The sequence below is a fragment of the Elephantulus edwardii genome, unplaced genomic scaffold (genome assembly GCF_000299155.1).
Source record: "Elephantulus edwardii isolate Elephantulus edwardi_28Jun2011 unplaced genomic scaffold, EleEdw1.0 scaffold00036, whole genome shotgun sequence".
Lineage (NCBI taxonomy): Eukaryota > Metazoa > Chordata > Mammalia > Macroscelidea > Macroscelididae > Elephantulus > Elephantulus edwardii.
In genome coordinates this window covers 6,852,988-6,868,283 of record NW_006399786.1, presented here as the reverse complement: position 1 = coordinate 6,868,283, position 15,296 = coordinate 6,852,988, and the positions used below count along the sequence as shown (strand labels likewise).

General features: G+C 40.2%; 1 protein-coding gene across 1 annotated transcript in view; it reads right to left on the bottom strand.

Annotated features, from left to right (window-relative positions):
* EPSTI1 (epithelial stromal interaction 1 (breast)) overlaps positions 1–15,296 on the bottom strand; it is a 220,995-nt gene that overhangs the window by 6,820 nt on the left and 198,879 nt on the right. The window contains exons 11-12 of the mRNA XM_006884612.1: positions 6,786–6,885; positions 198–209 (exon numbers count right to left, since the gene is read on the bottom strand). Coding sequence (XP_006884674.1) covers positions 198–209; positions 6,786–6,885 — 112 coding nt within the window. The remainder of the gene's footprint in view (positions 1–197; positions 210–6,785; positions 6,886–15,296) is intronic.

The window sequence follows — 15,296 nt, the reverse complement described above, 5'->3', positions numbered from 1 at the left end:
ACGGCACATAACAACAACAACAACATGCTTAGGAATACTTTAATTTCATAACAAATTCATCAGATGGTATTGGGCTCATGTTGCATTACCACCAGCAATTTATGAAGGCAACCTCTGTCCCCATAGGATTGTATTACTGTTATTTTTATGTGTTAGCCTTCTCCAGTCAAATATGACTCATAATGACCCATGAACAACAGAACTGAACCCTGTCCTATCCTGCACCGTGCATCATCTTTGACATACGCGGACCCAATGTTGCGGTCACTATGTCAATTTATCTAGTTGAAAATATCCTTCTCTTTCATAGACCGTCCACCTTCCCTAGGAAAATGTCTCTTTTCAAAAGAACAGCTCTTCCTAACAATATGCCCAAAGTATGTGAGATGACACTTCACCACCCTCCTCTCTGGGGAGCATTCTGACTACACCTTCTCCAAGACTTATTTGTTAGGCATTCCATGAGGTATTCAGTGCTCTTCTCCACCACCACAGCTCACAGTCATTGAATCTTCTTATGTCATTTTATTCATTGTCCAGCTCTCAAAGGGCCAAGCGTGGGGTTGAGCTGTTTTGGGGTTTTTTTTTCCACTTTTGCCAAATAGGAGATAAGTTACATTGGTATTGTTGCTAATTTGAACTTATCTTTACATAATTATAATGACTTCATTGAACTTTGAAAAATGTTCAATATTGTAGCTTTACACCTAGAAGCTGTGTTGTATTCTTTTGCAAATCTGCTTTGTTGTTTTTCCATTCTTTTCTTGATTTTTGCTTACCTTTTTCTACAGTAGGGGGGTATATGTAAACCCTTCCCCCAACTCAAACTCACTGCCGTTGAGGCAATTCTCACCCACCCTGACCCTGTAAAGTGGAGCAAAAACACCCTATAGCATTTCCAAGGCTATATTTTTTTTATCAAGACTGTCTCATCTTTTTCCCATATAGAAGGATAGTGGGTTTGAACTGTTAACCTTCTGATGAGTAGCTCAACACTTCACCTGCCACACCACCAAAGCTCCTTTTCTTTTGAGTGCTATCTGGTGTTGAGCCAATTCTGACTTCTAACAATCTTCCATCAGACTTCTGAGGCTATAAGTCTTAATGGGAGTAGACTGTTCATCTTTCTCGTGAGGGGCAGCTGGTAGACTGAGATCACTAATCTTTTGGTTGGTTGGTTGTTGTTGTTGTTGTTGTTGTTATGTGCCATCGAGTCATGTTGTGTTGTGACTCATAGTGACCCTATGTACAACAGCCCTAAACCCTGCTCTATCCTGTGCCAATCACATTGTCTCTGATACACCCATCCCGATTACCCCCGTCACTGAATCAATCCATCTCATAGAGGGTCTTCCCCTCTTGCACCAACCCTCCACCCTCCCAAGCATGATGTCCCTCTCCAAGGATCTGTCCCTCCTTGCAACATGCCCAAAGTATGTCAGATGAAGCCCCAGAATCCTTGCCTCCAAGGAGCAGCTTGGTTTAACCCTCTCCAGGATGAATCTGTTTGTTTTCTTGGCAGTCCATGGTACATTCAATACTCTTCTCCAGCACCACAGCTCAAAGGTATCAATTCTCCTTCTGTCCTACCTAGTCATTGTCCAACTCTCTGATGCATAACAAGTGATTGCAAAGACCATGGCTTATCACTAATGCATTGTGCCACCAAAGCTCTTATGTTTTAAGCTTAGTTTTACATTTGATAGCTGAGACTTTTAGTCTGACAAATTATACTGGTACGCAATTACTTTGTTGTTTCTGTGCTGCTCAATCACAGCCATATGCTTATCTGTGCACATAGTAAGTCCCAGTCACTGCTTAACATTCAGAACATATCAGTGAACAAAATAATCAAAAGACACTGCCCTTATGGAAACTTGTATTATCACAGGGAGAGACTAACAGCAGACAGAGTCATTGGCAGGTGCAATCAAGTCAGTTTTGACCCACTTAAGTCCCACGTGTCAGAGTAGCCAGAATTTTCTTTTCTCTGATAGAGTTTTCTTTGCACTGCATCATGTACTGGTCTGCTAACTGAAAAGTCAACAATTCAGATCCACTAGCAGCTCCCAAGGAACAGTATGAAGCTAGAGGCCGAGAAGAACGAACAAGGGTTCAGCAGTAGGAGAGGTTAGATAATCTTCTCCACTAAAGAGTTCCTTAGAAACCCAATAGTAAGATCCCATAAGTCAAGGTCAATACAATAGCCATGAGTTTGAGTTTTTGGAGATCTTAAAAGAAGCACATATTCAAGAATATCAGTATAAAAAATAAAAAAACTTATATTTTAATAAATGAATTCAAAATAAAAGAAGCAGATATTCAGATCCTTCTCCCATAAAACCATTGAGTGAGTTCCAACAGCCCACCATTTGGTAAGTAGCCAAACCCTTAACATTATCCCATCAGGGCTCTTCAGTTAAACAGTCAATGGAATAAACAATTACATTCTACTAGAAAAGAATGTCTGAATTCAAAGAGTGCTATGGGAAAAAGAAATGGAGTTTGGAAAAGAGATTGCAAATGGTGTATCAGGGTGCATACAAAGTATCAGGGTTGAAATTAATGGCCAGATCCCATTCATGCAGTGGGGCCTAAGGGAACACATGAAGAGGAATGAACGGCGTGGCTTTCTTGGAGAATTGTTGAGAGAGCGTTCAATAAAAGACCGATGTCTGAGGCTCCCAGGGATCAGCGAGGAAGCTAGAGGCAGAGAAGAACCAACAAAGGTTCAGCAGTAGGAGAGGTTAGAAAGCACAAGTGGGTCCAGACCACAGAGCACTGGGTTGGCTATTAAAGACTGAATTTTGAACCAAGTGTGTATGGAAACCATGAGAGCCATTGTAGACTGTGAGTGGAGGAGTGTCAAGATCTGACTTGTCACTTTCTTATCGAGAATAGACACATGTAGGCAAGAATGGAAGCGGGAGAAAGCACTGAGAGGCTCTTGCAATAATAATCATGGAAAACAGTGGTGAGGGTAGAAACAAGTTGCTGGATTAGACATCTGTTGGAGTAAAGATGATTTGCTAAGTTCAGTTGTGAGGGAAAACTCAAAATTTAAACACATTGCCCTTGAGTTGAAACTGACTCATTGCTGACCCTCTAGCGGGTGTTCAGAGGTTGTAAATCATATGAGAGGAGATTGTCCATCTCTCTTCTGAGAGGCAGCTAGTAGATTAGAACTGCCTGCTTTTGACCTAGCAGCGCAACTCCTTACCACTAAGCCACCAGAGTGCCTTCAGGGGTACAAAGAGGGCATTGTAATGAACAGGAGCAAAGGTTAAGGAAAGGCTGAAACAGTCTATTAGACATCAGTCAGAGATATCAGGTGGACAACAGGACATATACTTCTCAAGTGTGGAGGAGGGGGTTCAGAATGGAATTAGACACGTAAAAGCAATAAGCATATAAATTGCTTAGTTCACAGGGTGTTAAGCTGTTAACCCAGAGGTCTCACACCTCTGACATTTTTAATCTACCAGTGCCTCCAAGACAGAAGGATGAGCAGACTCTTCCTGTGTGACCCACTGCCTCAGAAATCCATCAGAGAGTTAGCTAGAAGTCATTCCTGACTCGATGACAATGTGTGAGACAAAAGGCATACAGATAGTCCCTCATTCCATGAGAAGTAATAAGAGGATGTCATTACAAAGGTGGTCCCTGATGGAGCCCTGAGGCATTCCAACAGTGAAAGGCCAGTGAGACTAGAGGATTAAGCAAGGGAGAAAGTCAAGAAGCAGCAGCAAGGCAGTATAAAAACAAAACAAAACAAAACAAAACAAAACACCAAAACAATGTGAGGGGTTGGGTGGGGTCGTTGGGGTTCTGAGGTTCTGGAATCTAACTAAAGATCTTTAGTTTCAAAAAGGAGAAAGTGGTTTACCCAGGCAACTGATGCTGGTAGGTCAAAAAGATGAAGACTGAGAAATAACCACTGTATTTGCAATGTGGAGACTGTGAGTGGTCCTGACAAGAGCAGTTTCACTGGACTACAATGGTCTAAAACCTGATTAGAGTGAGTTTACAAGAAAATACATCAAAGGCAGCCAGCCCAGATATCTCTTAAAGAGGCAGAAAAGAAACAGGTTGGTAGCAAAAAGGAAAAGTGGTATCAATAGAATATCAATAGAATGAATATTTGCATTTTATGGTGATAGAAATTTTCTAGTTGAGAGAGAATATTTGGTAACTCAGGAACGAGGAGGAAGGATATTGTCAGAGCACTCTCTCTCCTGATCCTCCTCCCCCAAAGTAGAGGAAGCAGAATTCAATGTACAGGGAAAAGCAGACAAAGAAGAACAGATGCCTGTAAGGTGAGGAAGTGGAAACCAGAGGAAAATCTGACCTTTTCATTACAGCTTCCTTCATGTAAGTGAAGTAAGGCTAACTAGCTTGGACATAGGACATGCCTGAGCCACTAAGGAAATAAGGCTCAGCCATCCTCAGTGTGGCATTCTGAGAATGCCATCTGTAAGGGATCTTCAAAGAGAAGAATAAATCAAAGGCCCAAGGCCTCGCTTCCTTCTCAAAGGGCCATAGTGATTTCCACTTACTCTCACTCAGAATGTTCTCCTCAATCTCAGGGATTTTTCTACGTTCTTAAAAAAAATACTTTGATTCTTATTTGAGAGAAAGTTTAAAAAGCAGATTAATTTTCCATTCAATATGCATATACATTCTGTTCCACATTAATTTGAATACCCACAATGTAGTTGCACTTTCCCCTCATTTCCTACCTCTAATTCTGATTTACATCCTCTCTATGTCTCCTACTTACTTTTTCAACTTTACAAGTTCTGCTAGGTGAGAGAGAAAATGCCAGCAAGTTTCCTAGTCCTAACCAGAATATGTTCCCCGACTGATAAGTGATTTGAGCTTAAGTAGCATCTTAAACTCACAAAGTATCATTTTCCATGTGAATTCTATCAATGTAATTCTTAAGAATCAGCCTGTAACTTGAAAACTATAATACACAATGACAGCATGCTGTTTTAATCCTTTTATCTCTCCTTCACATTGTCCCTATTAATGCCACAGTGAAACAGAGAAGCATACACCTTAGATAACTATATGTCACTGGGCAGTGCAAATAGCTAACAAGTACTAGCTTTTACTATAAAAGTTGGAGGTTTGATTCCAACCAGAGGTGTGTCAGAAGCAAGTTTGGTGACCTTCTTCTGTAAAATCAGCTATTGGAAATCTTATGAAGCAGGTCTGCTCTAATATACATTAGCAAATACTGGCATAATATTTTTGTTTGTTTTCCAGATACCCAGACACAGAAGGTTATAAGGATGGCATAAGATTGGGTAAGGTTGAACATGGGGTTGTCATGAGTCAGAACTGACTTGAGAGCACTTAGCAACAAGAAGATATGGGTAGTCATGTCTCATAAAGATATGCACCCTCAGGAACCTGCAGGAGCGTCACTACCAGTTATAATGGACTGAAAAGCAGAGGATCTGGTTTCTGTTTATGCATAGAGTACAGTATCTGCAAATTGGCCTACATTAAATTACCTAAATCCATCCATCCATTTTATCTACTTGACGCCTTAGAAGATAGCACTTATGTTGCTTCTAACAGATTGTCATCTCTAAAATGCTCTTTTCTCCCTCCAGATTTATTAAAGAATGGTCTCTAGATTTCCAATGACAAGAATATTTATTTTCACTAACTATGATGCTTCTTTTATACCTTTGCGTTGTAGTGTTGGAGAAGAGCATTGAACATATCATAGATGGCCAAAAGAAAAAACAAATAAATATGTTGTGGAGAGGGTGTAGTTGGAGTGCTTTTTTGGAGGCAAAGAAGATGAAGCTTTGCCTCACATACTTTGGGCATATTTCTAAGAGGGGCTCTTCCTTGGAGAGGGATGTGATTATTGGAAGGGTAGAGGGTCGGTGAAGGAAAGGAAGACCCTCAACAAGGTTGACTTACACGGTGACTGCTGCAATGGAGGTTAGTGTTTCAGGAAGTATGAAAATGGGACAGGATAGAACAGGATTCAGATCTGTTGTTCATAGGGTCAATATGAATCATACTTGACTCGACAGCATCTAACAACAACAATAATGATTCTTCTGTACAGGTACACTGGCATGTGGGCGTCAATGAACTTGTAAAACCTGTTGTAATTAGTTTTTATTTTGGATGCATTGCCAGCCGCACAATCCTCTACATTACTCAGTTTTAAGGGGAGTCTGTGACTTCCATGAAACATATACTGTAACATAATTGCAAGGTTTTCTTCACAGAAATCTGCTAGGGCATTTTATTTTCAATAGTGTCTTTTGCTGTAGGGTTTTTTTTCCCTTTAGAAAATCCCTTTTAGTGAAAAATTAAATACTTCTTTCTTTGATATGCTAGTTTCATGGAAAGAATCTATTACTAGAAAATGATTACTCTTTTATAACAATATTTCATTTAAAATCTTCCAGGAGAAAAATAGTGCTCATTGGTTTTCACTGGAGATGCAGGCAAGAGGTAATAAAAAGCTTTAAGGTCAAGGCAATCATTCTGGGGGGGAAAAAAAATCAAGGTCCATTTTTTACTATGATAGACCAGGCCTGAATTCAAGACTCTTTCCTCCTCAGAAGCTGCAGTAGAATTCACAGTAATCTCCTTGGGTAACTGCCCATCACACAGCTGAACAGCATGTCAAAATAATAGTATCCACAGAGAAGGCCTCCACACAATTTCATAATTCTCATTGTTTTCATTCTTGAACTTTGAAAGATTATGTTTTTTAACAGAAAAGGAAAAGAAAAAAACAAACTCACCCAGCTGTTACCACGATTCATATTCCAATAGCCTGCAGACCGCTCAAGGCCACCTGGTTGACTTTCGGCTTGGAGTCGGTCCAGAAAAGCATTATTTACCCTTTAAAACAATGAAAAATGTGTGTAAGTGGAAATCTGGCTGCAGGGCAGAGAGATTTCTGAGAGCCTAATGTGCCGTATGAGCTGACTGTGGGGAATGACTTTCCCCCTCAGCTTATAAGAAATCTGCTGAAACATCTTTGCACATTCCCTGTATGACATGCTGTGAACAGCCCCTTGCTGGGACTGGAGCCAATCCTGGTTCAGGCTTAAAGGAGCACAAATTCATCACTTCAGATTTTCACTCACTCATCTATGGGTTCAGGAAGGGACCCACTCACCTCCACAGCAGCACCCATAAGGGCGCTAACAGCAGGAGCCTCACACAAAGGCTAAGGAAAGGCAGAAGCTCCAGCAAGAATCAAAACAGGAAGAACAACAAAAAATAGCTCTGGGGCATCATTGTGTCCCATTACCAGTCCCATCATAACAGTCCTGTCAACAGCAAATGTCATAAGTGGAAAGTAGAAGGGAGACAGGGAAAGAGCACAGGAGAAGGAAATACCAGAAGAAGAAACCACAGCTTTCAAAAAGAAGATTGGCTATACCTTTCCTGGCTGTTCTGCCATACTTGTAGTAATCAACTTCAGAAATAAAGTTCAAAACCTAATTTATGTACCCAAACAGATATGTCCCCAAATATGAGATAAAAGTCATACAGAAAAGGGAAGAAAGTGACCATGAAGTTCAGGGTAAGGATTTGCTTGCAATGTGATGGCTGGATTCTGTGAATTGTGCTGGCTACTGATCTAGGAGGACTTTCAAGGGACATCTTTCTGCCCTGAACCTCTTTATGGTTGGTTTGTATCACTTGGATGCTACTTGCACATACAGTAAGACCTTCCTTCATCACCCTGACTCTCCAATTCCTCCCTTAACATCATCTCCTGTTGTGGTTCTCATGGTATACATCACTGTATGAAGTAATCTTGCTGTTTACCTGTTAGCTTTCTATTTCCTTCCCCCAGATTGTTATTTCAATGAGATCTGGGACCTCTTCTGCCTTCTTGGCCTCTCTTCTCAGTGAACAGAACTGAGTCTTCACAGAATGAGCCACCCTGATGGTGTAACTGTTGAATGAATGAATCATCCAGGCACATCACCTCTAGGCCCGACTGCTGCTGGTGACTAGCACTGCAGCTGAGGCCACCATGGTGGAGAGTGCAGACTGCAAAGCAAGCAATACCAATTGCTCCCAGCTCACTGAAACTCTAAGACTGACAGTATGCTATGCATGCACAAGATGATGGGATGTCAACTTTAACCAGCAGTTTCAGTGCTTGAGATTCCACTGATTTTCTGGAAATATCTACAACTCATCTATGTCCATTATAATATGTGTCCATCAGAGATAATGGGAGGTAAAGAGATTGTTTCTCTCAATTCCTACTAAACATTTAAAGAGGAGGAAGAAAGGACCAGCTTATGTTTACTTGACTAGTTTTAGAAAGTATATTCAGCAGGGAGTGCCAGAGTCTATCTGTGTTTCATTGACTATGCAAAGGCATTTTACTGTGTGGATCACAGTAAACTGTGGCTGACTCTGAGAAGAATGGGAATCCCAAAACACTTAATTATACTTATGTGAAACCTATATTTAGACCAGCAGACATTCATCAGAACAGATCAAGGAAACACTGTATGGTTTAAAATCAGGAAGGGTGTATGCCAGGGATGTGTCCTTCTCCATACCTTTTCAATCTACATGTGGAACAGACCATCTGGGAGACTGGGCTCTATGAGGAAGAATGTGCCATCAGGATTAGAGGAAGATTCTTCAACAACCTGTGTTATGCAGATGACACAACCTTGCTTGCTGAAACTGAGGAGGACCTGAAGTGCTTGCTGCAGAAGGCCAAGGACTCCAGCCTTAGATATGGATTGAAGCTCAACATCAAGAAGACAAAGATTCTTACCACTGGGCCAATTAGCAGCATCATGGTGAAGAGATTGAGATTGTTAATAGCTTTAGTTTGCTTGGCTCCACGAACAACACTGTTGGGACCAGCAGCTAGGAAATCAAAAGACGAATTGCAATAGGAAAGTCTGTTGTCAGGGACATCTCCAGAGTACTGAAGAGTGATGTCAGTCTGAAGATTAAGGGGCACCTGATCCAGGTCATTGTCTTCGCAATTACGTGCTATGTATCAGAAAGCTAGATAGTGACTAGGGATGATAGGAGAATTAAAGCCTTTGAGCTGTGGTGCTGGAGAAGAGTATTAAATATACCAAGGACTGCTAGGAGAACAAACAGGTTCATATTGGAGAGGGTGAAACCAGACTGCTCCTTGGCGGCAATGATTCTGAAGCTCCGTCTAACATATTTTGGGCATGTTGTAAGGAGGGACCAGTCCTTGAAGAGGGACATTATGCATGGGAGGGTGGAGGGACAGCGTAGGAAGGAAAGATGCTGGATAAGATAGACTGACTCAGTGACTAGGGTAATGGGTATATGTGTGTCAGAGATAATAAGGTTGGCTCAAGATAGAGCAGAGTTCAGAGCTGTTGTACATAGGATCACTATGAGTTGCAGGCAACTTAACAGCACATAACAACAAATTATGTCCTAGTTGCAAGAAGCTATCCTGCAATCCCAAAAGCACACGGTTCTAATTCACCAGTTGCTTCGTGGGAGGGTGGACAGAGGCAGTTAACTGCACAGGAGGAGATTGCCCCTTCTTCTCCCACAACAACAATAGTTGAACTATTGAACTATATTACATTATTATCTAACTATAGTATATAATTATACTGTGTAGTTTTGCTATAGCATTATATATAATATATAATAATATATATATTCTGAACTAGTCAAACATAAACTGGTACTTTCCTCTTCCTCTTTAAACTTTCAATAATTTTGCATAATACAGACTGTTGATGAATCTTACTCCTATCTTCATGCCACATCATTCTTCAGACAGTCTCTATGATGAACAAGTAATTTGAGAACCTGAACAGGTATGGAAAAATACCTATTCAATACACCTGAAACACACCTTTCATATCCCTGAACACAGTCTACACAACTCTGATTAGAAATGGACCTTCCCTCTGCATTCATGAAGATGCTCTTACATTGTTCTTCATGATAACAGGGGGGAAACTAATTACAGCCTCCACAGGAAATATAAATACAGGTTCTCTTAAAAAACAGATTGAAAATTTATTTTAAAGTTATGACTCAGTCTATTATAAGAGAAATATCATCATAGATTTAATGTAGATTTTAATTTAGCAAGAACCAATAGAAAGTTAGATGGATCTCCGCTGAAAGTAAAGAATAACAGAAAAATATCTAATGCAAAAGAATTTGTGTGGATCATAACAAATTATGGCTAACATTGGGAAGAATGGTAATCCAGAACACTTAATGATGCTCACGTGAAATTTAAACCTAGACCAAGAGGTTAGGTTTACAAATAGAATAAGGGAACACTTCATGATTTAGAATTAAGAAAGGTGTGCATCAGGGTTGTATTCTCTCTCCATACCTATTCAATCTGTGTGCTGAGCAAATTGTTCCAAAGCTGGACTTTATGAAAAAAAAATGTGGCATTAGGATCCAAGGAAGACTGGTCAATAACATACATTATGCAGATGACATATAATAATTGAGGGGCAAGAATCTGAATTTGATGTAAGGTGCACCTGATTCAGGACATTGTCTTTTCAATAACTTGCCATGCACTTGACTGCTAGAAAATGAATAAGGATGACATAAGAAGAATTGATGCCTTTGAGCTGTGACACTGGAGAATAGTACTGTATATCACGTAGATTGCCAAAAGAGCAAATAGGTGTGTCTTGGGAAAAGTACATTCAGAGTACAAAGTACATTGGAGACAAAAATGATAAAACTTCTCCTTTACTTTGGGCATGCTGCTAGGAAAGGTTTTTCCTTGGAGGGGGACATCACGCTTGGACAGGTGAAGAGTTTGGGAAAGAGAAGAAGACCCTCAATCAGATGGATTGATAAAGTGGCTGCTGCAATGGGCTTGAATGTCAGAAATTGTGAGGATGGCTCAAGATAGGTGAAGGTTGAGATATGTTGTTCATAGGGTCACTATGGATTGTCCTTGACACTATGTCACCTGATAATAACAACAACAGAAAGTGAGAATAAAAAAAAAATAGATGTTCCACCAATATTTGAGTTTTAAGCAATAAGGAAAAGAATTTAAAGAATGAGAGGCAGGCTCCTACAGCAAAGCATAATCATTTCCACCTGTAATTTAGTCACTCCTGTTTCTATTGGGAGCCCATTAAATAGTCATTTCCTAGCAATGGGGCCTATTAATATGTATGACATCTTACTTTTTTAAGGTGCTTAAGACTTGTATTGTCTAATTAGTCCCCTAGATCCAGAGAAAAATTGGGTACTATTAGCAATCAATGCTGTGTACACACAATAAAAGGTTTTTAATAGAAAGTCTTAATGATATAAAAATTGATTAAACTAATTTATAATTGGCATTAAAACAATTTTTTCTTGTTGCTGTTAGGTGCTGTAGAGTTGAATATGACTCAAAGCAACCCTATAAACAAAAGATCTAAACCATGTTCTATACTGTGCCATCCTCACATTTCCCGACACACAAGAGCTCATTGCAGCAGTACTGTGTCAATCCACATGGTCGAGGGTCTTCCTCTCCTTCAACAACCCTCCACTCCTCCTAGCATCATGTTCTTCTCCAAGGAATAGCTCCTCCTAGCAACATGCCCAAAGTATATGAGGCAAAGCCTCATCATTCTTGCCTTTAAAGAGCATTCTGGATGCACCTTCTCCAAGATATTTCTGTTCATTCTCTTGGTGATTCATGGGATGTTCAGTGCTCTTCTCCAATATCACAGCTTACAGGCATGAATTCTTCTGTAATCCTTAGTCATTGTCCAGCTCACAGATGCATAGCAAGTAATCAGAAAAAGTATGGCCTGAGTCTGATGCACCTTAATCCTCAAACTGACATCACTGCTCCTCAACAATTTGGAGAGGTCCTTAACTGCAGATTTTCCCTGTGCAATGTATCTCCTTATTTCCTGACTGCTGATACCAAGGGTATTAATGTGATTACAAGTAAGATGAAGTCGTTGACAATTTCAATCTCTCCTTCATCCATCATGATGTTGCCTACCACTCCAGTGGTAAGAATCTTTGTTTTCTTGACATTTAGATGCAATCCATACTGAAGGCTGCATTCCTTGATCTTCTGCAACAAGTGCTTCAAGTCTTCCTCATTTTCCGCAAATAAGGTTGTATCATTTCAATAATGCAGATGAGTCTCTCTCAGATTCTGATGCCACACCCCTCTTCACAGAGCAGAGCTACTTGTATAATTTGCACAGCATACATAGGTATGGAGATAGACTACAACCCTGACACACTTCCTTCTTAATGTTAAACCATGCAGTATCCCCCTCCTCTGTTCACACATCAGCCTACAGGTATTGGTTTTGCATGAACACAATTAAGTGCTCCAGGATGCCCATTCTTCTCAATGTCAACCACAGCTTGTTATGATCCACACAGTCAAATGTCTTTGCAAAGTCAATGAAGCACAAATAGACATTCTTCTGGTAGTCTTTACTTTCAGCCAAGATCCATCTGACATCAGCAGGGGACCCAGGTGCCATGGCCTCTTCTAAATCCTGCTTGAACTTCTGGAAGTTCCCTATCTATGTATTATTTTAGCCATTTTTGAATGATCCTCAGCAGTATTTTTCTTACATCTGATATTAATGATATTTTTCAACAGTTTACACATTCAGGTGGGTCCCCTTTCTTGGGAATCAGAACAAATATGAACCTCTTCCAATCTGTTAACCAGACATCTGTACTACAAATTTCCTGGCATAGACTGGTGAATACATCCAAGGCTGCATCTGTTAAGTGAAAGTCAATTGGTATCACATCAATTCCTGGGGTCTTATTTTTTTGCCAATGCCTTCAATTCAGCTTCTAATTCCTTTTTCATTACCATTGGCTCCTGTTCATAGAGTACTTCCTGAAATGTTTCAGTGTCAATCAGTTCTTTCCGGTACAGTGATTCTGTGTATTCCCTCCATCTTCTTTTGATGCTTTCTGGATCGTTCAATTTATTGCCCATAGCATCTTTCAACATTGTGACCCGAGGCTTAATTTTTTTTTTCCGTTCTCTCAGCTTGAGAAATGCAGAACGAGTTCTTCCCCTTTTAGTTTCCAGTTCCAGCTCTCTGCACATTCCATTATAACACTTTGCTTTGTCCTTCTGAACTGACTGTTAAAATCTTCTGTTCAGCTTTCTTACTTTGGAATGTTTTCCTTTTGTTTTGGTTTCTCAATTATCCAGTGCAACTTTTAGAGTCTCTTCTGACATCTATTTCCATTTTCTCTCTCTCCTGTTTTTGTAATAATCTTTTGCTTTCTTCCTGGATGATATCCTTGTTATCATCCCACAACTCATCCAGTTTTTGATCATTGGTGTACAATTGTCTCAAACCTATTCCTAAGATGATCTTGAAATTCAGATGGAATTGATTCAAGCTCATATCTGGGTTCCTGTGGACTTGATTTCATTTTCTTCAGCCACAATTTGAACTTGTATATGAGTAATTGAGGGTCTGTCCTACAATCTGTCCCTAGCCTAGTTTTTACTATCTATATTGAGCCAGAAATGACTGGAACAGTTTATCAGGAGAGAACTTCCAGAGGTGCAGGCTAGGTTTAGAAAAGGTCATGGCAATAGAAAGATCATAGCATGGATCTTGGCAGAAAAAGAGAGTACTATATAAATGTCTATCTGTGTTTCATTGACTATGCAGAGGTATTTGACTGTGTAGATCACAACAAATTGTGGCTAACCTTGAGAAGAATGGGAATCCCAGAAAACATAACTATGCTCAAGTGAAACCTATACTTGGATCAGGAAGCAGTAGTTAGAACAGAGCAAGGAAACACTGCATGCTTCAGGATTAGGAAAGATGTGTGTCAAGGACACATCTTAATGCCATGCCCTTTCAATTTATATGCAGAAGAGATCATTCGGGAGGCTGGGCTCTGTGAGGAAGAATGTGGTATCAGGATTGGAGAAAGACTCATCAACATCCTGGATTATGCAGGTGAAACAACTTTACTTGGTGAAACTGAGGACATGAGGTGTTTGCTGCAGAAGATCATGGACTATAGCCTTCAATATAGATTGAAGCTCAACATCAAGAAAACAAAGATTCTCACCACTGGGTCAGTAGCAGCTTCATGATGGACAGAGAGGAAATTGAGGTTGTGATAACTTCAGCTTACTTGGTTCCACAATCAAGTCTTAGCACCAGTAGTCAGGAAATCAAAGACAAATTGCACTGGGAAAGTCTGCTGTCAGGGAACTCTCTATAGTACTGAAGAACAATGATGTCAGTCTGAAGACTAAGGTGTCCCTGGTACAGGCAATAGTCTTTGCAGTTACTTGCTATGCATCCAAGAGCTGGACAATAACTAAGGATTATAGAAGAAGGATCAATGTCTTTGAGCTGTGGTGCTAGAGAAAAGTATTGAACATACCATGGACTGCCAAGAGCACAAAAATGTCTGTCCTTGAGAGAATAAAACCAAGTTGCTCCCTGAAGGCAAGGATTTTGAAGCTCCATCTCACATACTATGGGCACATGGCCAGGAAGGACCAATCCTTAGAGAGGGACATCATGCTTGGAAGAGTAGACGGACAGCACAGGAAAGAAAGACCCAGGATGAGACGGATTGACTTAGGGACTGGGGAAATGGGATTAGGTCTGTCAGAGATGATGACACTGACTCAGCATAGAGCAGGGTTCAGAGCTAATGTACACAGGGTGATAATGAGTTGTGGGCACATAACAACAACAATAACATTGAGCTTCTCCAATATTTCTTTCACAAATGTAGTCAATCTGATTCCTATGCAGATCTTCAAGTGAGATCCGTGGGTAAAGTTACAGTTTATGCCTTTTAAAAAAGGTATTTGTAATGCATAAATCATTATAAATACAAAATTCATCATTCTATTTCCACCTTCATTTTTTTTTTCATCAAGCCCATATCTGCTAACTACCATTCCTCCTTCTACTCCTATCCACTCTTGGCACTAGCAGCCAGGAAATTAAAAGACATATTGTAATGGGAGAGTCTGCTGTTAGAGACCTTTCTAAAGTAATGAAGAAGAATGATGTCACTCTGGAGACTAAGGTGTTCATGATACAGCCATGGTCTTTGCAATCACTTGCTACGCATCAGAGAGCTGAATAATGACTAGGGAAGATAGAAGGAGAACTGATGCCTTTGAGCTATAGTGTTGGGGAAGAGTATTGAATATACTATGTTGTTGTTGTTATGTGCCATCGAGTCATTTGCGACTCATAGTGACCCTATGTACAACAGCCCTAAACCCTGCTCTATCCTGTGCC